At 36.9% G+C, this 25,911-nt stretch overlaps 1 protein-coding gene across 1 annotated transcript in view; it reads left to right on the forward strand.

The window, feature by feature from the left end:
* Positions 1 to 1,609: 1,609 nt before the first annotated feature.
* Positions 1,610 to 25,911, forward strand: part of LOC150104208 (glucoside xylosyltransferase 1-like) — a 76,320-nt gene continuing 52,018 nt past the window's right edge. Inside the window, exons 1-2 of the mRNA XM_090396832.1 lie at positions 1,610 to 2,457; positions 23,021 to 23,183. Of these exons, the coding sequence (XP_090252958.1) occupies positions 2,168 to 2,457; positions 23,021 to 23,183 (453 nt within the window). The 5' untranslated portion in view covers positions 1,610 to 2,167. The remainder of the gene's footprint in view (positions 2,458 to 23,020; positions 23,184 to 25,911) is intronic.

Raw genomic sequence — 25,911 nt, forward strand, 5'->3', positions numbered from 1 at the left:
AAAAAAATGTCGAAATCGTCCGTGAGATTGATTGAAGAGGAATTGGGGATTCCAAAATCAACTGTGCACAACATTTTGAACGAGAGTTTGGGCCCTCGTAAACTCAATTCGTGATTTGTTACCCACAAGTTGACCGACGACCAAAAAATGTATCGAATTGAACACTGCAAGGACCTCATTAAAAACCGCTCGTAGGGACTCAAACTTCCTTGAAACGATCGTTACTGGTGACGAAACGTTGTTTTGAGTACGAGCCCGAAACAAAGCGCCAGGGTGCTGAGTCGAGAACACCAGAAGAATAGAATCCGAAAAATAAAGTCGCTTGGAGAAGTCAAAAGTAAAGACAATGCCGATTTGTATCTACGATTCCAAGGGCATTATCCACAAAGAATTCGTTCTGCCTGGCCAAAGTGTTAATGGTGAGTTTTATCTCGATGTTTTGAAGCGATTGATAGCTTCAAAAAAGAATTCATCGCTTACGGCAGGAATATCGTAATGCAAGCAGCTGGTCACTTTTGCACGATAATGCACCATCTCATCGCTCAAACATTGTGAGAGAGTTTTTGAGCAAAAACCAAGTTTGTGTGTTGGATCATTCGCCGTGTTCACCTGATTTAGCACCCTATGACTTCTTTCTCTTCTCCCAACTTCATTTGCCGATGGAAGGAAAGCGATACGACACCATTGAAAACGTTCAAGCGGCAGTAACCACGACCCTCAACAGTATCCCAGAAACCGATATACAAACTCATTTAACGAATTAATTGGCCGTGCCAAACACTGTATCTAAGCTGAAGGAGAGTGTATTGATTGAAATAAATGATTTGAATAATTATAATTGGCTTGTGTTTTATTTTCTATCAAAAGTTCGGTTTCGTTTTGGACAGAGGGTGTATATCACAATTAAGGACCATAGGTGAATATCGTTTCTGCTTTCCAACCAACAAGCAGCAGGTTGGAATCCTGCTGGAGCCATGGATGTATTGTGAATATCATCAAGTGGGAGATGAACTTCATCATTGATCTGAGACGGCCACCCTTTTTATTGGAAGCTTTAAAGTTCCGTGTTTGTTCTCTAGAGCTGGATTTTTGGATTATGTAAACAAAATTTTAAAAATATTTAAAATAATTAAAAGAACTTAGCCTATCTACAGGATGAGCTCTAAAAATCAACTTCAATTCGCAGTTTCATAAACATTGCTACTCTTTATTTCCCTATTTGTTTAGTTGAGAAGCAGAGGCGATTTGCCGTAGTTAACCTTGGTCGGAAATCATAATCCAGATTCCTTGGGAAAAGAAAGAATTTAATTAAAAGTATCGAAAACAGTATTTAGTGCATCTTTCATCACTATGAATTACTTTAAAAATAAAATAAAAAATTAGAAACCCTAAACAAAGAAGCTCTCTCTCTCAATAGAGAAAATACTACAAAAATTTTTTTTTCGGGTTATTTTTAGTTTGTAATTTTAATATAACAAATGCTGTTTGCCTACTAGTTCCTATAAAGGAATAAAAGGCGTTAGCTGATTTTTTTTTTTATTTCTCAAATGTTGTTTCTTATTTTTTAGGCTGATTTCACGTTCATGTTTAAATGAATTTTTTTCTCTTCATGTTGTTATGCGTGTGTGTGAGTTGGCAACACACACCTGAAGTGATGGGAGAAGTTTGATACGGAACGTTGTCAATTGATGTCTATGGTTGTGATATGTGTGTTTACACGTGTTTGTTTGATGATTGTGGCGAAACATTTGTTTGCGTTAAGCCGAGATGGGTTGGTTTGTGTAGAAGGATGAGCTACATGAGACTGCGGCTGTCTTAAAATATTGATTATTATTCAAAACTTGGTCTTTCAGTGCGAAATGTGTTTAGTCATGTTTGTTTTTATTTTTCACCAAGTTTGTTGTCATTTATACTGCATCAACGCATTATTGAGAAAAAATGATATAATTAAGCCCAGAAGATATGAGGCATAAAAGAAAGTAAATACTACGGTGCCATATGAAGTGCTATATAAGTATTTCTTTTTTAATTCATTTTGCTATACCTAGTCCTTAATTAAGAGGCATTAGCTTAATGAAATCTGGAAATCTAAAAAGAAATGTATTAGGAATAGTAAAGTGGTTTGGCAGTGAGATGTATCATATTTAACGCACTAATCTGAATAATCATGTTGATTTGTCATCACATAAAGTTTATATCACGTATTGGTTTCGTCTTAATAGCAATAACTACAATCCTGTTGTATCTATCACTTATCAGAAAAGATCAACAACATTTGCGAGACTCATCAAAATTCTTTCCCTCGTCAGTGCTTTGGGGTAAAAAAAATCAAAATGTCATTAACGGTCCTTCTCTTCACACTAAGCCTCTTGTACATAAGATAACACGCAAATGGAGTGGGCACCTCCTTAAAGTGACCAAGGTGGCAAACAACAGTGAATGGAAACCTGTACTAAGGTAGGTAAAATTGTTATTTTTCTGTTATTATTACTGTTGTCAGATCTCCTCCACGGAGTCTTGGGAATCATTATAGGCAATACATCCAAAATATCATTTTGACAGTAATGTGCACTGAACCCTATAGCAGTGCATTCCTTACTCATGCACACTCTCTTAAAAATAAAATAAATATATAAACCTTTTTTACTCCCTTGCTGAACAATTTGATCAATGTTCATGATTAATCCTTTGCTCTCATCCAATCTCAAATCCTGTGTCTTGTAAAGGAATTTATCATGGTGTTGATTGTGCACATATACAGTTATGCATAGCAGTGGTCTGATTGATGGTTGTATACTCCTGTGGGGTGCCATTTGTGGAAATTGCCAAATTCTTAGGATAATTGGCACATTTTACTAGTCATTTTGTAACTCATTACATTTGTAATCTATTTGCACAGGTACACTAAGCTGTTAATGTTACGATAATTTCTTGTATCTGTTAAGACATCAAAATGCATCAGTATTCTGATGTATACTGAAGGTTACAATATACAAGTTCACCACAAAAGTTTGCAGTCTTGCAGATTCTTTTAAAGCTAACTGATCTTTATGCCCTATTCTGTGAAGCTTGAACTTTGTAGTGCTGAAACTTTGTACTTGTTTTGATAATGTTAAAATCCTTCTGATAACTCAAGCTGAGTTACCTGCTTGAGTTATCAGTGCATTGCATACATAACTGGTGATGAAAAATCTGCATCTGATTCTCAAGAACGTGATGCCACACTTTCAGGTCCATATGTTTCAGGAACTGAGCATGCACATTAATCATGAGATATTAGTCTTATAGCAAATGAATAAGCTTGGTTATTTTATTTATTTTTTTTTTTAATACAATGTTACTTCTTTGTAGAGAACCTAGAGATGTTTTTATGTGAGAGTTATTCATAAAAAGTTGTGAAATATACGTTAGTACCTGTGGTGGGCTAGGTTTATTTTAAATTATTTTTATTTGATTTAGTTTTTATATTTTTTATTTATTTTGCATATAATCTAGAATCCTTACTTTAGAGACTAAACATGGGACTTTTTTTTTTAATCTACTTCAGTCCTTCAATAAGCAGAGCAGTGATCTTATATAGGACATTTAAATTCATTTCTTTCCTAAAGATTTTTACAAACAAATCCATGCACATGTTGGGATTCAGACTTGTAGTTTGGTGGTAAAAGAGTAGGTACACTAACCACTCAGCCACTCAGGCCATTACTCTTACAATCATTATTGCCAATTTCTGGATGTGCATCCTCAAGGGGATGTACAGGATACTATAAGTGATTAAGTGTGTGATTAAGTTTACATTATTACTAACTTCTCATCAGCAATTTTCCTCCATATTAATCATATTTCTCAGGACTCCAATATTGTTCTCATCGTATTTATATTTTCGAATGCTTTTTTTTTTGCTAACCTTTCTTCTCTCATTCTGTTATGTAAGCTGATTTAATCTGAGGTGGTTAGGTGACCTTACTACCTTAGATTAACTCTCCTGACACATTGTTGAATTCCAACAATGCTAAGTTTCTTCTCAATACCTTTCTTTATTTTTCATATGATACTGCCATTGATGCCATCTCCCTTAAATTTTATCAGCAACATCATATTTGTGGTCTTTCCATAAAGGTGATGAGTAGGAGCAGAGGTAGGATGCACTTGTCTTACATATCTTCATGTATCAGTCCACTTCAACTTTTGATTTACAATGTTCCATTTATTCCATATAACTGTAGCATTTTAAATAACCTTTCTCTTATCCCTTTGTTCTATGCCTTTTCCATATCCACAAAACTTAAATACAGATGCTGTTATACAGATTAGTGATTTCTCAACCAATTGTCTCATAGCAAAAAGCTGATAATTCAGGCTAAACCTGGCTTTTTCTTCTCCCAAGTTTCTCTTTCAGAATTTTTCTTAGCCTACTCGGAACTCAATGTATAAAGCTCTTCTAAAAATGGGTACTATGAGATCTGTTCCCATCATCATTCTGACTGACCTGGCCTTCTGAATTAAGCGGTGTAGCCATGTAAATAAAGCTTTATAAATAAAACAGGTAACTTTACATGTAAATGTATATAACATTTTTATACCTCTAACTGTTGTTCAGTTACTTAAATATTATCATCATAACACTAATTATGGGTATAGACCATATTGGTCTGTTCCGGTCTCATCCATCCAATATCCTTTTTTGAGGTCTACCCTGCCTTCTCTTTCAAATTGGCTTACATTTTAGTATTTGTTTAGGATGTCGGGTGTTGGCCATTCAGTTTACATATTCAATCCATTTTTGTTTATAATTGTTTAGTTTTTCTTCTATTGATTTTGTTTTTAGTTCTTTTGAAATGTCTTCGTTTCTTTTTTGATCTAATAATGTGCATTTTGCAGTTCTTCTCATAAATCTCATTACTTAAATATGAGTAGTTTAAATATCATGTACTCCACTAATTTTGACATTTATGGTTTCTGATAACTTTTGTATTCCATGTAGGAATATGTAGTCCTGATTGCATTCTTTTTGAATATTTTCTTCCCCTATTCTATCAATGCTTCTGTCACTCTCATTTAACAGAGTAAGTAGTTACTCCAGACAACAAGAATATCTATTTTCATTTTTTCTATTAACCTTCTAAGCTTTTTCAATTTCTTTCAGAACATTTTTGCCACCTGGTGATATTTATTATTATTATTATTAAGAGAGACTTCCAGGGAATCAGGACTCATAGAGGGAGGCCACATACCACGTGCATCAGCCATCATACTTATTCGTGAATTCATTCACACTGCTTGCACTCACGACATTCAGTAGCAATCTATTCCAATCATGCCACCACCCTGTGAGAGAAAAATCTAGCCCTCATCCCCCTTCTTAGCAGCATTCATTCTTAGCTTCCAAGGATGCCCTCTTGTCCTTTCCCCCCTCCATAAATTGAAAAATTCCATCTACTGAAATTCTGTATGATCCTTTCGGAAGTTTGTAAGTCTCAATCTCACCCCTCTTTCTCTCGCTAGTGTCTGCAGTCTACAAATTCTCAATCTGTCTTCATAATCAGAATTCAACAATCCTGATATCATTCTTAACACTCTCCTTTGCACTCTCTCCAGTATATCAGAATCACAACGGAAGCCAGGAGACCAGACCTGTGCACAATAGTCCAAGTGAAATCTTATCAAGGCCTTGTGAAGAGGCAAAATGACATCCTTATCTTTACATGTGAATGTTCGTTTCAGCATTGCAATTATCTTTTGAGAATTGTATTTGCAATCTTTGCTACCTGGCCCCTGAACTTCAACTTCCTGAATACTAACACTCCAAGATCCCTAGCCTCATCATTCTTCTAGCATAATCCCACCAATATAATATGACATTCGATATCCAAGCATGCCAAAGTGAATGACTTTACATTTACTGACATCCATTTTTCCATGCCCACAGTTCCAACCTATTCAAATCATTCTGCAGGTACTGCATATCAGCTACATTCCTGATTACCTTTGCATCATCAGCAAATAGCTGTATGTCGCTTGTCAAATCCTTCCCAATATTATTAATGTATAGATTGAATAACAGTGGACCAAGCACTGATCCTTGTGGTACACCACTTTTTTTTTTTTTTAAAATCTTTGTACTAGTTAACTACCCTTACATCACGTCCAGACTTGACATAGGCCTAAGCCTTTAAAAGTGTTTTACCCTATGCCTGTTCTAGTTATCATTGTAGTCATTCTCTGGTGGCAATCCCATGCCACCAGGGTGCCCTGTAGTGCCCTCAAGAAAAGAACTTTTATATCCTTCTGCATAAGCCCAAGCTGTTTTAAGTCCTTATAACTATCTGCACTCCATACACCATGTAAAGAGATGGTGGCGCTGGTAATCCTCGGAGTTGCCCCATGCTCCTCCTGTATCTTACTAACTAGATCTTGGTTATTTTTATAATTCTTTATTAATAAAAAAGAATATTTATTTTTATAAATATTCTTTATTATTATGGCTATAGGCTAGTGGGCGCTCTGTTCCCACCACCTGGGCATCAACTACCCAAACGTCACCATCTCTTTTAATCACTAAGTCTGGCTTATGCAAACCCGCGGAGATCCTATAATGTGGTTTCACTGCAATCTCCCAACCTTTGTTCTTAAAGCAGTTGTTCAGAATGGAGACCATGGCATCATGCCTCCTCACATGGACCCCATGGGTGCGGAAGCAACACTGAGCTTTATGAGACAATGTCTCACTGTAGTGGCAGCCAGCCCTACAGTTGGAGTCGTCACTACCCCATCGAGCTGTGCAGGCTCTAGTAGGCAGAACATTGATCCTCATCCTGATAATGTCAATATACTCGAACGCAGGGAGGAGTCTGGTGCCATCCCTTACCCAATCATGCTGGGGAGGCACCAGATATGACTTTTAAAGGAGCACCATCTACAGAATAGTGCAACACAGATGCCCATCTCTTGTGTTCTGTGGGTGCTGACTCGATTAAAGTATCTTGATAATGGGACCAGCCTTTAGCCTGCCTAAAGTTTTCTTGTATTAATGGGCTATAGAAAGCCTCTCTGCAGATGGGGGAAGAAGATAGTTCTAACTGCACGATTCTTGACAGCTGCAGGCGTGGGATCAGCCATCTAAGTGATGGAACCCCAAGCCCTTCACCCACGCATGGAAATATGCAGTCGGAGCCATGATCTCACAGCTGAACGGATAGCCCTGTCCGTTCGGGACAGTAATTAGATATATGTCCTACCAAGCACCAACTTGTGGTAAAAGCGAGGTAAGAGATAGTAGGAAAGGAGAAACAGTCTTTGCTGGGGCTTGAGAGGAGCTTTCCTCAAAGAAGTGAACAGAAGACTTTCCTCACAGAAGACCTTCCCTTTGGGGTGAGCATGATACCAAGGTATCATGTTCACCCCAAAGGGAAGGTCCACCGAGGTATCTCCACTCTTCCAGGATGGTCAAAGCATGCAATGGCTTCTCATGCAGGGAAAACTCTATAGTCTCGACCTTAAGCTTCTTGTCACAACCAGAGGGGACAAGAGCTGAAGAGCAGGACTTCTCTACATCAATAGAAAGGCCTCGGATAGAGAAGTGAACTTCCCGGTCAAGGAGTTCCTGCAAGCCTATGTTAGTAGAGGCTACGAGAATAAGATCGTCCGCAAAGGCCATAGCATTAAAGGAAGAAGCGCCTAGAGAGTAGCCTATATGGCTAGGAAGAGAATGAAGAAACTCATCTATGATGCAGTTAAAGAAAAGGGGAGATAGAGGAGCACCCTGGCAAACACCCTGAACTGCGGGAATAGAAGTTGCACGGGACCCTGTAGTGATAGTGATGGAGCTACCCAAGTGTAGCTCCATAACATAGGAAAGAAAAGGTTCTGAACATTGAGCAATAAACAGCACTCGAAGGAGAGCAGGAAGGGAGACGCTATCAAAGGCCTTTTGGAGGTCTAGCGATGCCATATATAGAGGCTTAAGGTGGCATCGGGAATCAGAGAGAAGAGAAGAAAGAAGATATATATTTGTGACACTGCCTCTGTCTATAATCATGCTGTATATGTTGCTGAAGTCGTTTAACTAATATTTTCTGATAAAGTCTAAGTAACACAGGGGAGATGGTAATAGGTCTAAAGTCTGATGCACAGCTTGAAGTTTCTTTCTTCGGAATGAAGATAGTTCTTGAAGCACATAAGTATGGTGGTATTACTTTACTGGAAAGGAGAATGTCTACTAAGTCTTGAAGAATCTTCAACGGCACCTTCCGAAGCTTAGACGCAGGAAAGCCATCAGGTCCGGAGGCAGAGAAATTGGATGGAAGAGCTTTAATCTCCTGGATGGAGATAGGCTGGTATATTTGAAGGGTAGGAGTGGACCTCAATATCGTAGGTTGGTCATCATAATCAGGGAAGTGTGGAGGTGGAGCAGAAAAGACTGTACTCCAGAATTTTAGACTGTACTCAAGAACCTTGCAGACTCACATCCCCCGTGTACCACTTTTTGATATCTGTCAGGCAGCCATCCTCTTATCCATGCTAATATTCTATAACCCAAACCCATATTCTCCAGTTTATGCAACAAGCTACCATGCTGTATTCTGTCAAAAGCATTAACAAAATCCAAAAGTATCATGGTGTATTCATTCCCCTTGTCTAGTTAACCCATGTTGTTCATTGCAAAGTAGATATTCACTGTCAATCCATTTCTGAATGCGGGCCTTAACCAGTTTTTCCAAAATCTTCACCACCACTCCTGAGATACTAATAGTTAGATACAGAGACTCTTATTAAACAGCCTGGTCAAAGCAATAGCCGGTTCAGCTGAACATTCTTTTAGCATATGTGCTGATATCCCATCAGTCCCTATTGCTGAATTCTTATTCAGATTGTGCAACAGCTCTAATACCTTGTCCTCATACACCTGAATTCTTCATCCAGCAAAGAGGTAGCAGTGAGCTCAATGTTCTGTACAGCAGGTTGATAGCTTTTAACAAAATGGGCACTTGTTAGTTGAACAACCTCTTCTGCATCTGTAACCCTCATGCCATCTGCATTTAGAAGAGTTATTTTTTCATGTTCATTTTTTTCTTTTACTTGCAGCATATCTATAGAATTTTTGTGGGTTGTCTTTAGCATGCAGAGTCAGTTTCTTTTCATACTCAGACTTTGCTTTCTGTACAACAGTTGTGATTATTCAAGCTTCCTGCTTATAATTTTCATAATGGACATCATCCTTATGCACACAGTATTCCTTCCACATCATCCTTTTCTTACAAATATCTTGCTTTATATAATTACACATCCATTTGACCTCTACCCTATTTATTCTTTGCACTCTCAGGACACATTCTGATATCGCATCATTTAAGAATTGTTTCCATGCACTGTTGATATTCTTCTCATCCAGCAACTGATCCCATTATATGGGATCAGTTGCTGGATGAGAAGTATATGAATGAGAAGTATTGAATTATACTTCTGGATTGAATTATGAATTATGACCAACTGAGGAGTATACTGAACTCAGTATACTCCTCAGTTGGTCATAATTTCTTGCTTTATAGTTCAGCATGTAACCTTTTCTGAGTGGAACATACATAAACTTGGTCACTTCCCAAGTGAGTACCGCATGATTACTGTCACCAAATGGAGGCAGAATAGTTACATCTTTAACTGAAACGCCCTCTGATTTCTTCATCACTTGCAACCGCCGATCCACCAGGTTTGTAATCTTTTGTATTCTTTTTTTTGTTTGTTTAGCTACTTTTAGATTGCTTTGTGTATGTGTGTGTGTCATTCATGAACTGCAAACCCATATTACATCAGTACTATGTGTAGGCTAAGGATAGGATTTTTTTTTTAATAATAATAATTATTATTATTGTTTGGGTGCCTCCATACCTTCATGGAGTCCAAAGACTCATCATGGAAGACCCAGACTATCTACACAATATTTACTTCTGCTTGAACCTATTAATAGATAAAGCACTCACAATCCTCAAGAACCAAGAAGACCAGACCTGAACACAGTAATCCAGATGTGACTGTATCAATGCCTTATAAAGAAGAATAACAACTTCCTTATTTCTACTTGTTAGTGTATTCTTCAATAGCCAAGTAATCACATGAGCTATCTTAGCAACCATAGAAATATGCCCTCTAAACTTTCTAACATCATCCCTAAATCCCTAGCTTCATTTATTTCTTACAGTACAGTTTAATCAGTGTGGTTCACAGCTTGTAATTGATTTATCCCAGAATGCATAACTTTACATTTCTCCACATTAAAATGATAGTTGTCATCTTTTGCCCATACCAACAGCTTATTTAAATTATCCTGCAAGCACTCCACTTTGTCTTAATTAACTATTATTCTATCTAATTTTGCATCAGTAGCAAACAATTGAATATATTATTATTTTCAATTGTTTATTTATGTACAAATCCTATATTTTGTACAAATCCTATATTATTTATGTACAAATTAAACAGTAGTGGCACTAGCACAGAACCTTGTGACACACCACTAGTCATCTGTTTTCTCCTGGATTATGCTCCTCCATATACCAATTTTTAATACTTTGTACCACCACTCCTGAGATACTGATAATTTGCCATTGCAGTCTTAGAACGTCCCTTATGCAAAGGAATTATTTTGCCTTAATTAAAGAGCCTAGTCAGAACTACTGTCAGTTCCTTGCACATTCTTGCAAAATGCTAATTGATATTCCATGTAATCCCATAGCTATATTTACATTGAGATTCTGCAATATCCTTCTTCTTTTTACCTGTAGCTACTGGTAAGGCCTCCTAGCTGGACAGGTCAAGTAGTCAGACTAAGAGAGATACACTGGTCCTACTGGTTTGGGGTTTTGCATAAGGCTGGTTACCTTACCAAGTAAAAAATTTCTACAACTCAGATACTTGAACTGCAATATCCTAAGAACCTCCAATTCATCCACCTCTGTTCCCACATCGGTCTCTGTCACATATGTCATAGCATTAATCTCAGTTGGATTATTATTATCTGCCCTGCATGAATTCAAAGGACTCGTCATAGGAAGTCTATACTCTGTCATGCCAAAAGATCATTGAACCCATTCACAGTTTCTACACTCACCAATCACTCTCCATGCAAAGAACCTGCTTCTCACTCTCTCCTGCTTATATCCTCCTTAAACAGCTTCCATGGATGACCTCTAGTTCTACCCTTGCCACCTTCTATTCTATGAAATATCTTCTCCACATTAATCTGGTAACAGCCTTCACCAACTTACATGTCTCCATAATGTTCAAAAGGCTCTGTAAGTTGCAATGTGACCCCTAAACTTCAAGCCTCTGTCCACCATTCTTCCCAGATTTCTCACCTCCTCACTTCCTTCTAAATTTCTCCATTAATTGTATACTCTGCATTCCAACCTTGCCTACCAAATAGCAACATTAAACTGACAGCTCCATCATTTGTTCACTTACATAGTCTATTCAAGAATTAAACAGTCTAGTCAGAGCATGCTAAGTGAACAAGGGCTCTCTCTAGACACCTAACACCAAAATCGTTTAAGTCCAGTTCATCAGTATTATACAAATCCTTCTTTCCATCAATTTTTTTTATGATTTCATTTATTCTGTATTTTTTATTTATCTTTTTACATAATCCAGAAATACTGCTCTAGAAACCAAACATGGAACTTTTTTCAAGCTACTTCAGGCCTATACTAAGTGGGGATATAGCCTACTTAGCTTAGCTTTCTTATTTGGTTTGGTTTAGGTTTATACTTGGGTACCTCTGACTTACTATGCCCTTCCAGTATGCTTTTTCCTTTTTCCTTTAGTCCACCATTTTTCAGTTGTTATAAAAATATTCTTCTATTGAATCTCCAAGATTTAAGCTTTTTTTTTTTTTTTTCTTGAATAATATTTGTATATTTGGGTCTCCAGTTCACCTATTAATGCTGCTCAACTTTGATTTTGACTTTGATTTTTTTTTATAAAGCTTTACTACATATCTTTCTTATCAGTATATGATGTTCATTGCTATCTTGTTCAAAACTAAATAGTGCTCACTTCTTATTTCAAATCCATTTAATACCCCTGTATCCTGAAGTAGTGTGAAGGATATAACTAGCAATAATAACATATGCAATAAGACATCTTGTGTCTTATTGAATTTTGCATGTCTTTATGTTAGATGATAGCATTACTAACTTGTCTGTGTCTTGAAGAGAAACTTATAGGTGCTCACCATTATTATTAACTTTGCTCTTTCCTCCATTTTTTCCAAAACTTTTCAGTATTTCTGGTAATTGATGTCTTATGCTGCCATTTTCCTTTCTGCAGGCACAAATAAGTCTCTTTGACCAATTCCCTATTTTGAAATTTGCCCATATTATTCTTGTAGAAATTGCTATCGTTCAGTATGTTTAATCTTCATGCTTGGTGTCAAATACTATAGCTGTACCTTCCTTTTCCTGATCACTGTTGCCTGGATATAACATCTTATCAGTGGTATCACATGCCCATTTAGGCTGGGTGTGCTGTTGTGTGGCTCATACAACCCACACTACAAAATTCACATCAATTTGACCATATGATTGCATTTTTCTTGATGTATGAAAGTTTTAAGAGTGCATAGTTGATCAGCACTCATCTTAATTGGTCCGACGCAATTGTAGGATAACTTTGAATACTTTAATTTATCAATTAATATAATTTTAAATTATATTCTTTAAATTATTAAAATATAAATTGTTTAAATTATCAGGAATAAGGGTGAGGAGTTTTTGGCATTGATAAGATCAACTTGGCCAAAAATGATAGGCATTTGATTCTCGTCATGATGAGGGGAATCCTTATATGGGCATTTTCAATCAAAATTGAGTTAGGCAATATGATATGAAGGTAGCAGAGTTTTTCCTCCTGGAAACTCAGTTTTTTCATCCTGTATACAGACAAAAAATACTGTTGTTGGTGATGATGAACAATAGATGCCATTGAAGGTTGTAGTGTCATAGAAGGAGAATTAAGTAGTAGTGGAGAGGGTGAGATGTATTTAGCAAAGTAGAGCAGAGCACCCTCCCATAATGAGGCCTTGCACTTCCTGGAGGTGTCACATAATAATAATAATCACTAAGACCTGGTTGACTGAAAATGATATAGTTACAAGGATCGAATATAAAAGGTATTGTATTTTCAGGGAAGATAGAAGGAACAGGACAGGAGGTGGGGTATTGCTAATGATAGCTGCAGAATTACAACCAACAAAATTAGAAGTTAAAGAGGATATTGGGTCTTAGAGAGAGAGAGAGAGAGAGAGAGATCATTCATTTGAGGTTGTCAAATATGAGATAGAAGCAAATTGGACAAAATATGTTGTTGGGTGAAACTTTAACTATGGGGACATCAATTGAAGGGAGGAAAGGGGGGGTCATAGTAAGATAGAAGCGGGATTTATATAGTTGCTAAGGGATAATTAATGAAACAACATGTTATAAAGGGGATGAGGAGTTTGAGGGCGCTGGATCTCATAATAATATCAGAAGATGTATCCATAACCAAGGTAGACTACTCTGTCTCCAATTGGGAGAGAGTGACCATGCGGTTGCCAAACGTGGAGTTTTCTGTCAAGAATGGGTTTATGTTCAATTATAAGGCTGGTGAAAGACTCAGGAGTCTTCTTGGAACAGTGTCATGGCTCAAGAAACTACAAGGAAAGAATGTCAGTAGTGCTTGGCAAGTGGAGAGATTGCTTGAGGGTAGCAGAATCAGACTTCATACCCAAGATCAGGAGGATAAACCAAGTTGGAATGAAGTGGGTGAGTAGGGATATAAAGTAAGAGCTGCAAAAAAAGAAAACATTGTGGAGGAAATAAAAAGAAAAAAAGTGATCAGCATACTCATGAATAGTATAAAATGCAAGCAAGAAGGGTGAGTAGTATGGTAAGGAAGCCAAATCAGACTATGAGATAGAATTAGCCAAACAATTAGAATTAGACAGGCCAAAGTAAACCCAAAAGCTTTTTCATTACATAGCAAGTAAGAGGGAAAATTACTATGGTAGAATAACTATAAACGGTGCTCATGGTAGAAAGGTGACTGAACAAAAAGAAATAGTTGAGTTGCTGAGTGATCATTTTGCAAAAGTGTATTATCCTGCTGATGTTACAGAGATGCATATCAACATTGAGGCAAATGAACAGGAGGTGTTCAGCATATTAAAAAATATGAATGGGAACTCAGCAGTTGGAGTGGATGGTATATCAACCTGTGTACTACGTGAATGCGCAAGAGAATTTGCATTGCCTCTGACGAAGTTGTTCAATCTAAGTCTCATATCTGGCAGGGTTCCAAGGGAGTAGAAAGAGGGTAAGATGCAGTATTGCATAAAGGTGATTCTAGGACAAAGGTAGCAAACTACAGACCAATTAATATATCGGGAGTGGTTGTTAAAGTATTGGAAAAGTTGGTGAAAGGTAAAATACACAGTAGGTGGATATTGATGTGATACTGTATAGTGGCCAACATAGCTTTGTAAAGGGTAGATTCTGTCATAGTAACTTATTCACATTTTATAATAAAGTGACAGCAGAATTGGAGAAGGTAATGGCTACACCATGATACTGCTCGACTTTGCCAAGGCATTTGACAGAATACCACATGGAAAACCATTACGAAAACTGGAGAGGATGGGAATGGGAATATATGGTGAAGTGGAGTCTAGGAGAATGATGGTAACTAGTGGAGTACCTTAGGGTTTGGTACTAGGACCACTATTTAATTTGTATATCAGTGATGTAGGGAAAGATTTAAGAGGGGATATTCAGTTGTTTGCTGATGATGAAAAACTGAGGAGAGCAATAGTTGATAATGGTGATGTAGATATTCTGCAGGATGATTTCTATAAATTGACATTGTGGACAAAGGATAATGATTTTCAATTTAATGTTGCAAAATGTAAGGTTTATGCACTTCAGGTTGAAAAGGTTGCATATGGTGTATTATATTGATGGTATTGGTTTGCAGGAATTGATGAGACTGTGGACTTGGGGATAATGGTAGGCTAAGAGTTAAAGTTCTGAACTTGAACATACTAACAAGTAAATATAAGTAATTTATTATCCCTCTTTATAAGACTATAATTTGCCCACATCTTGACTACTGCACACAGATATGGTCACCTGAATTTCTTCAACTGGAGAATCACTTGAATTTCAAGTGACCAAGATGGTGACAGGTCTGTGGAATTCAACCACTAGGATAGATTGAAGGCTTGTGGGTTACAAAGTTTAGTTGATATGCAGAAAAGAGGGGATACGGTAGAAACTTTTAAGATATTAAAGGGGATTTTATATAAGTTATGCAAGTGAAATTTTTCAATATATGACAAATAGAGAACTAGGAGCTATCCATGGAAGTTGTGTAAGAGTGTGGTTAGTAGGGGTTTGTGGACCAGATTTTTTGTATGCAGAGTAGTGAGTGAGTGGGGTGGATATGGTTAAGTTCCCTGACAATGAATAGATTCAAGGAGAAGTATGAGAGGATTTGTGTGTATGGTGGTTGATTTGGGTCTCCTGGAGTTAGTCTCCGGACTCCATGGAGATGCTGTAAATAATAATAATAAAATATGAAAAGCATAAAGGTCAAATGAAAAATAGCTATGCTTCACAGGCACCGTTTATGTGAGAAGCACAAAAAGTTTACGTTTTGTGGTGAGATTAGATTATCTTTGGCAAATGCTAGAGATATGATTTTTAAATACAGCCATATAACATGCACAGAAACCAGAAAAATTAATCACTTGGGAAATTATTATTTTTCCACATTGAACCAAAGAATGGCTGAAACAACTTGTTTTACTTATTTATACACAAGTTCCAACCTCCTTTGACTATAATCATGCAATCTGCAAAAGCTCTGACAGAAAATGGGACATTCAGTTGATTGTCAACACTGTTTCCCATTACAAATATTGGCAAAAAAGTTATAAATGATTTCTAGAAAATTATATATTAAAAATTAATAACTATTAATAAATTATATATTATATATTAAAATTATATATCAAATAATGTTGGATTCAATATCCACTTAATTTGAATATATTAAAAACTTTTTTTATATTAGTGGCATCCTAAACACATCAGTTCACACTTGGTATCTTGGTATCTTTAACATATATATATACACATGAGGGTGGTCTGAAAAGTTCTCGGCCTAACAATGAAAAAATGGATTTATTATTATTATCATTACATCACACCTCCAAGGAGTCCAAAAAATCATCGAGGGAGGGCATCTACTCTACAACTCTTCGTCTCACTACTCTACCAACGGCATCTACCACTGCCTACCACCATTAGTACTTTCACAGACAATCACAAACATCCATGCCCACAGCAGGATTTGAACCCATAGCCTTTTGGCTGGAGAGCAGATACACTAACCACTCGGCCAACCAGGCCGGCAAATTTCAAAATTATTTTTATTTTACAACATAATCTTCCTTAAGACTAATACATTTATTCCAGCGATGCTCCAGCACCATTATCCCTTCCCTGTAGTGGTTCTCAGTAAGATCTGCACAATACCCCTCTGCAGCTTCAATCACCTCTTGATTCGAAGACAAATGCTGACCAGCAAGGAAGAGTTTTAGTTTTGGGAAGAGATAAAAGTCAGAGGGAGCCGAATCTGGGGAATAGGGTGGATGTTCCAATAATTCATAGTGCAGATCCCTTAATTTTCCCATCATCAAAATGCTTTTGTGGGCAGATGCATCATCCTGATGAATGATGATTTTTTTCCTTCTGCAAACCGGATCTTTTCTCACAAATTTTTTTGTCTAGTCTGGTTAAAAATCAGAATAATATTCCATGGTTATTGTTTTACCCTTTTCAAGATAATTAATAAACAAAATGCATTTAGCATCCCAAAACACCGATGCCATGACCTTTCCTGCTGACGGAACCAACTTTGGTGCTGAACAACTGGCTTCTGTCCACTGTTTTGACTGCTGTTTGGATTCTGATGTGTACTGGTGAATCCAAGTGTCATCCATAGTAATAAATCCATGCACAAAATCAGTTTTATTCTTGTTAAAATGCTCCAAGCACTGTTCAGAGATTTTCATGTGAATGCATTTTTGATCTGCTGTGATCAAAATCATCTTGTGCAGAGCTTTTCCATTTGCAATTCTTCATGCAAAATATATCTTACACATTCTTTTGAAATGCCTATCTATAGTCTTGACAATTTCATGCACTTTTACTCACTGGTCATCTAATACCATATTGTTCACTTGATCAAAGATTTCTGGTGTTGTTACGCTCTTTTGATGCACCCTTTACGTGGATCATCTTCAAGGCTGGTAGGTACGGCCACTTTTAAACTTGGCAGCCCATTTCTTAATTGTCGAAAACGAAGGAGAAGAGTGCCCATAAACTTTTATGATATTTGAATGAATTTCTTTTGGTGTTAAACTTTCTTTTACAAAGAATTTTATAACCACACGATACTCAGTTTTATCCATTTCAAGGGATACAGACAAACACTCTTGCTTCAGACACATATAAAACAAAGTATTTCATAGGATGACTTGCAATTCCACATCGATGCTTATGACAGATGTACCAACTTAGAAAAAATAATCATGCGAATAGTATTGCCATCTATGGTTGAGACCGAGAACTTTTCAGACCACCCACGTAATTCCACATATACTCCATAACTGAAAATTCCACACATTTAGCCACCTCCCAGGTCAGGGGTTCTAGATTCAGTCTATCAGACCATATCTTAAACTTATTTACAGTTTGCCTCTCAGTCAATGCATACATCTCTCTCTCTCTGTGAGAGGGAAAAAAAAAAAACTTCATTCCCTTACACAACTCAAGAAATATGTCAATAGATATCTTTTTTCCCAATCTTACCTACATCCCGTGCACGACACTGCTGTGCTATAGGTTCTTCAACCTCTAGCGTATAAGATTGATATAATAAAATAAATAAATAAAAATAATCATTTAAAAATCTGATAAGAATGCAAACTTAAAGAAGCTTATGAAATATTGATCAGCCACCTTAATCTCAACAGTAACAATTACCTAAAAATCTGAAGAATATGAATAGCTCACATTCGACCTGTACAACTTTTCAAAAGAATAACAGTATTTCATACTTTAAATAATAGGACTCCAGGTCAAGCAGGTGGTCAGAAATATTAAGATTTGAGACCTCCAGCAGTCCCTAATCTTCAGACCATGTTTTGTATACATAACTTGCAAAATTAGGGCACTAGCCATGCTGCTAGCATTAAACCAATGCCTTTTAAGACTAGCACATAATATTACTGAAATTGTATTCCTCCTACCTATTAAATAACAGGACTCTTTCCTTGATGTAGTTTTTTTTTTTCCCCACCAAAAAAGTCAAGAGATGTGTGAACCTATTCCAAATATTGACTTTAATATGAAAGTTGAAACATTGAGTATTATTTGTTTAATTTATTTTAAATTAAAGTTATCACTCCAACATGATAGTGTCTCCATAATTTTCTCATAAGGAAAGTAATTGGCATTTGTTCACTACTTTTAAAGGTTAATTTGAAAAGAAAGCAAAATTGATGACCAAGATGAGTTGAATGTATACGATTATGCTACCCTTTCTAAATAGAAGTGCTTATTATTTTTATTACAGGATCACCATAGAATCAAGAAACTCAGTGTAGGATGTGCTCTAGATTTACACAGTCTATCATACCACACCTTAAACTTATTTACTGAAAATTTGACACATTTCATTCAGGGCATGTATCTCCACTCTCTATGTAAAAAAAAAAAAAAACTTTATTCCTTTACATAATTCTGAGGAATGGCTCAGGGTAGAACAAGTTTATCCAGATAACCTCTCAATTGATGCTTCCTCCAAGCTCTCTCTCTCTCTCTGTGTACACGTGCATGCACACCAGTCAAAAAGGGAGGGTGTATGCCTAGTAATTGTGTGCACAGATTTTTTTCTTTCAGAATTTGTAATTTACAGTCAATAATTTTTGAATGTACTATGGAAACAAATTATATGATAAATCATACTTTTCACCAAAATAAGTATGATTGGACACTTCCTGGCCTGTTTCATACTATCCTTCCTGAAAATACAATACTCTTTACATTCTATCCCTGTAACTATATCATTTTCAGTGAACCAGGTCTCACTGATGCCTATAATTTTTGGCCAAGTTGAGTTTACTAATGCCAAAAACTCCTCACCTTATTCCTGATGCTTCTTACATTCATGTACATGCATTTCAACATCCCTTTGTACCCATAGTTACCCTTGTGTAATGTCATTACCAACTCATTTAATTTGGAGAAATATTCTAATTCTGCCTCAAATTGTGAAAGTTCATTTTCACTATTTGACACAATATGTAAGCATGCAACACATTACTCACTGCTTTCTGAAGGATCAAATAGAACACAGAATCATGGAATACAATTTTGTTATTAATATACTGTGTCAGAATACTTGGATAGATACTTAAACATGTTTTTGCAAGAACAACAGGTGCTTTCATTGTAACCAAATAATGGGGGAAAGATTTTTTTCAGCATATATTGAAAACCAGTAATTAAGGGAAATCCTATATTTGGTTGGTATATTTAAAGTAACCAATACTAACAGATGCCTTTATATAGTTATAGCTTAGTACTGGAATGAAAATGATCTTATATGGTGTCTCCTGAAAGACATCATACTTTGCAGCTGCTAGCAAAACAGTTTTATTATAGCATTAAATACAGCATATAGAGTCAGTGCACTGTATTTAGTGACAGTTGGAATAACCACAGTATTTAGTGTAATTAATAGTTCGTTCTAACAGCCTATTTCAAAGTAATTGATAAGGAAAATTTATTCATTTATATAAATATATATATATAATGCAAATTTTCTAAAGCAAGTCTTATTTCAAATAATTTTTGACGACTTGAAAAAAGATAAGGTTACATTTGGAATTTTCTATACCAGTCTGCGAAATTCCAAAGGGCATGTTATGTAGTCAAGAGAGTTCCAATCTGACATGCAATTTGCGCAAGACAGCTTGATGTGAACTTGTTTACTTTAGGAGTTACAAGTACCAGAAAGTGAAATTATTATTATCATCAGACCACCATGGAGGAGTCTAGAGACTAATTGCAGGAGGTCCCACTTACACATGTACAGCTCATCACACCGTGACTTAAATGCATTCACTGTCTCTGCACTCATCACACTTTCAGGCAATGCATTCCAATCACCCAATTGCCCACACCCTCCTTAATTACAAAACATTTGAAGTAATAAATGCAAGCAGTAAGACTGCTAACATAGGCATATAGCCACGCAGCCACAAGATTCATTAAGGACTGAGCAGTTTTTTCAAACAACGAACTGTATTTTACAAAATTGATCAGCACCAAAATTATTTTAACTTATATTAAATATATTTCTTTAACAAAATACTAGTAAAAAAACCACCAAATTTACCAGTAAATTTTAAAAGATTTTTACTTCATTCTCTGGTTTACTGATTTACTGGTATCCTGATCTCTACTATTAGTGTCTTAGCCTGGAATAATGTAAGAAACATATGCCAACATCAGTATGGCAAATCAAGACCTAGCAGATCATACTGGATATCTTTTCATATAATTTTTAAGGGAAGAAAAAACTTAAATACAACATGGAAGATGTTACAATGTGAAAGACTTAGGTGTTGTTGGTTATTCATAACAATTGAAATAACACAAGAAGAAAAAGAAACGGTAATTAATTAATGTATTGATTATTCTGATATTTCATTGGTTTTCTAACTAGCATCATCATAGCACGAATTCCAACTGTGGTGACACATGGTACTCATTTGGACTGTTATGGAAATAGTTCAGTTGCAACTGAAAAGGAACTAATGCCCTGACAAAGCGCAAGGAAAATGAGCACACTTCTATGAAAACAATTTTTGAATTGTTTTCATAACAGTCTAAATGAGTACCATGTGTCACCACAGTTGGAATTCATGCTCTGATGATGCTAGTTAGAAAACCAATGAAATATTAGCACTTTCAATACATTAATTAATTACTGTTTCCTCTTCTTGCTACAATTGTAATTTGTGCTCTGATGATGCTGGTTAGAAAACCATTACAATGTTTCTCTTCAACCCAGGAATTAGAGTTAGAATTAGAGTTTTTTAGATATTTGGCAAGTAGAAGGAAGAGTGATTATGATAAGATGATATTAATGGATGAAAATGGTAGAATGATACCTGCTTTACCTGCTTCAGAAGACATTGTTGAGGTATTGAGTGATCAATTTATAAAGGTCTTCGTCCTCATCAGGGTGAAATCATGAGAAGCTTAACTGTAGAGGACATAGGATGGCTTAATTGTGAGTAAGCAGAAGGTATTCGAGGAAATAAATAAACTTGATGTCAATAAGGCATCAAGGCTGTAGGATTTGACGACATGTCACCATGTATCTTAAGGGAATGTTGCAGGGAATTGGCAGTAGCATTGGCATGCCTGTTTAATAAGAGTCTTACAACAACACAGGTTCCAAGGGGATAGAAAGAAGGTAAAATTGTTCCACTGCATTAAGGTGGTGATAAGACTATGGCTACAAATTATAGGCTAATCTGCTATCTGGAGTTGTGCTGAAGGTACTAGGGATTGGTGAGAAGTACAATACAGAAATGGGTTGATAACAGCAGTATTCTCTGTGGTGATCAGCGTGGATTTGTTAAAGGTAGATCATGTGTTACTAACTTACTTATGTAAGTTAGTAACAAGGTGACAAATGTCTTGGACAAGGGAGATGCATATACAGCAGTATACTTAGATTTTGCAAAAGCTTTTGATAGACTGCCATGCTACAAGCTGTTAAATAAATTGAAACAGATGGGATTGAATAACAGACTTTTGAGTTGGTAGATGACTGGCTGTCAGATAGGTATCAGAAAGTTATATATGGGGTGCAGTATCCAGAAAGAAGGTCACTAGTGGTGTGCCACATGGTCAGTTTTAAGACCATTGCTGTTCATTTTGTATATTGGGAGTTTAACTGGTGATTATGCAGCTGTTTGTAGATTATGCAAAATTGGGGAGAGCAATGTGGAGTCAAGCAGATGTTATGACCTTACAAGAGGACTTGAATAGATTGCATGAATGGAAGGTAAGTAAAACTGTCAATTCAGTGTTGCAAAGTGTAAGGTTTTGAAATTTGGTAAGCAACAATGGAATGCAAAGTATACACTTAGAGGGGAAATTTTAAAGGAGGTAGAGGAGATGAGAGATCTGCTAGTGGTGGTGGTGGTGGACAAGGACTTGAAATTCATGGACCACATTGCACAAGTTGTGAACCTGTCACATCGGATAATGACAGTGATACAGAGGACCCTGACATGCAGAAATAAAGAGACTATGGTGCCATTGTATAATGGCACCATAGCCTCTTTATTTCTGCTCAGGCCTCATATGGATTATTGTGCACAGATTTGGTCACCAAGTTTTATAGTGACAAGGATATGTTAGAAAGGGTTCAGCGAAGATTCAAAAGGTAGGCAGTGGTCTTTGGAATGTGGAGTATGAGAACAGATTGAGAGATATAAATTGCAAAGCCTAGTGAAAAGGAGGGGGGGGGGGAATATGATTGAGCTATATAAGTTAGTCAGTGATTGTTATCAGGTTGACATAGAAGTGATTTTTCATAGAATGGGAGGGTGGCAGAGAACAAGAGGCAATCCCTGGAAACTGTATAAGGAGGGAGGGAGTGAGCAGAGGAATGAGGAGTAGGTTCTTTACATGGAGAGTGGTTGATAAGTGAAATGCATTGCCTGAGACACATTGAATCAGTTTAAATCACGATTGGATGAGCTGTGTGTGATAGTGTGTACCTCCCATGAAAGTCAATTGTTAATAATAAATTAAATTTATTTTAAATATTGAAGTTTTTGCAGTTTAATATAAATTGGAAATATGCTACTTTACTATTATTTTTTTTATATATATAGATATGGAGATGGCCCATCAGGAATAAAAATAGCAGTTGTATTATGTGGGGATACACTAAACCAAACTGTTATGACTCTGAAGTCAGCTGTAGCCTTATCCCTATCCCACCTTCACTTAATTATAATAGCAGATGATCAAAATAGAGATGCAATTGAAGAAAAAGTAAGTCATATTTTGTAGTGTAAGTCTTACATTACATCAAACATTTTCATTTGTGTGTAATAGGTATTGATACACAGACACAGTCAGACAGACATTGAAGTTGAAAGTTTATTTTTCACTTGGTCAGACTATAATAAATTTAGTTTAATCCATTATCCAAGTGTGTGCAAACAAAGTTTGTGCCTGAAAGTATCTTCAGGACTGGGGTAAAGTGGTACAACACCGGGTGACTCCTTGCAAAGGTGGAGCAAGCTACCAACACTCCTATCTCAGTATCTCCCATAATGCAAAACACATCTCCTTGCGGATATGTATAATGTTATGCATTAAAGGAAGGGCCATTACCCAGACTAGTTTCGACCTTTATTGAGGTCTCTTCAGTGGGAGATAGGCCCAAGTGGAGATACCAAGGAATCTGCACTTGGGCCTGGCTCAAGTGGAGATTCCTTGTACAGAGTAATAATTGACAAAAGTATGATAGAAAAAATAAGGGTATGATAGTGAGTGTAAACAAAATGAAAGAGCGAGTGTTGTATGGAGATTCCTTAGTAAGAGGTGTGTTAGTTGAGAGTTTAACAAAATTGTACCAACCTGATGCGAACGTTAAGAATGTAAGCGAGTCAATTAGAATGCAAAAGCAGCGGGTGAAAGAATTGATAGTGGTAGCAGGTACAAATGATTTAAAAGAAAACAAAATGGTTATGAGTGAGGATATGAAGGAATTGCTTGAGGAAGCAAAAGAGAAGAGTGAGAGAGTTAGGATTATTATTATTGTTCCAGGCAACTCCAAGGAGTCGACAGACTCATCGAGGGAGGCCCTAACATCATGTCAAGAACAACTATTCGACATTGACACAGTATCTATCATACCTTGCCTTGAACTCATTCATGGTCGTAGCACCCACAACAGACTCTGGAAGCTTATTCCACTCATTCACCACTCTCCAAGTAAAAAACCTAGCTCTAACACCCTTGTCAACCACGCTCTTGCCCAGCTTCCATGCAAGGCCCCTAGTCCTCCCACCACCAGTCATATTTTCAAAAATATCTTCTGGATCAATCTTATAGAAACCCTTCAGTAATTTGAATGTCTCAATCATATCACCCCTAATTCGCCTATCATCCAATCTCTGCAACCCACAAATCTTCAATCTATTCTCATAAGGTTCATTCCACAGACCTGCTATCATCTTGGTCACTCGTCTGGATCCTCTCCACTTCCTCCCCATCACGAAGAAACCCTGGTGCCCATAACTGGGCACAGTAGTCCAGATGGGGTCTTATCAAGGCTTGATACAGAGGAACAACAACTTGTTTGTCTCTGCATGTTAAAGTATTTTTCAGAAGCCAAGTGATTTGATGAGCTGATTTAGTCACTTTTGCAATGCTCCCCCTAAACTTCAATTCCCTATCCACCAACACTCTCAAATCGCTGGCCTCATCAATCTCCTGGAGTATGGTTTCACCAATGCGATATACTGCTGCTATTCTTTTCACCCCAAAGTGCATAACCTTACACTTTGCCACATTAAATTGACATCCATTTTTCCTAGCCCTATCCTCCAAACTATCCAAATCATCCTGTAAAATTTTGACATCCTGTGCACTCACAATTGCTCTACCCAACTTTGTATCATCAGCAAACAAGTGAACACTTCCTCTCAAATCCTTTCCTATATCATTGATGAACAAATTGAAAAGCAGTGGTCCAAAAACAGAGTCCTGCAGCACACCACTTGTCACAAGCCGTCTTTTAGACTCCACTCCTGAATAAACCACTCTCTGGTATCTCTCCTTCAACCACCCTCCTATCCATCTTACCAACCCTATATCTATCCCCATCTGCTCCAGCTTACTGATTAGGGTTCCATGTGGTATCCTGTCAAAGGCCTTGGCAAGGTCCAGTAGTATCATTGTAAACCCATTACCCCTATCCAGTTCAGCCGTCACTGTGTTATAAAACGTGAGCAAGTTACTGAGGCATGATCTACCCTTCACAAAACCATGTTGTCCCCCATACAATATCCCAGTTTCATCTATCCAATCCTGTATTCTTTCTTGACTAATTTCTCTAAGACCTTGACAATGATTCCTGATATGCTAATCGGTCGGTAATTTACAACAGCAGTCTTGGAACCACCTTTATGCAGTGGAACTATTTTCCCCTCTTTCCACCCCCTCGGGACCAACCCGGACCCGAGACTCAAATTAAACAAAATGGTCAAGGGTACTGACAATTCTTTAGCTGCTTCTCGTACGACACGAGCTGGTATACCATCCAATCCCTCAGATTGGATGGTATACCAGCATCTGATACAAAATGTATCAGATGTATTGACATTGAGGTTATGCAATAGACTGCTCGCCTCCACTTCATTCACCACAATTCCCATATAATCTACTGTTTTATTCGTTTCTGCAATGTCACCACCTGGTTGATATATACTTGCAAAGTGCTCACTCAGTAACTCAACTATATCAACTGATTCAGTTACCTCCCTACCATCGGCATTCTTTAAAATCATTCTGCCATGTACATTTTTCCTTTTACTTGCTACATATCTAAAAAACTGTTTAGGATTCTCTTTAGCCTGCACAGCCAACATTCTTTCGTAATCCTTTTTTGCTTTTCTTACCACACTCGCTACCCTTCTGGCCTGCGCTTTATACAATGGCTTTATACAGGATGGTGAGTCTGTTGCCATGGTATGACAGTGAAGAGTATAGA

Source organism: Typopeltis vanoorti, chromosome 8 (genome assembly GCF_054136105.1).
Source record: "Typopeltis vanoorti isolate ZY-2024b chromosome 8, IOZ_Tvanoo_1.0, whole genome shotgun sequence".
Classification (NCBI taxonomy): Eukaryota; Metazoa; Arthropoda; class Arachnida; order Uropygi; family Thelyphonidae; genus Typopeltis; species Typopeltis vanoorti.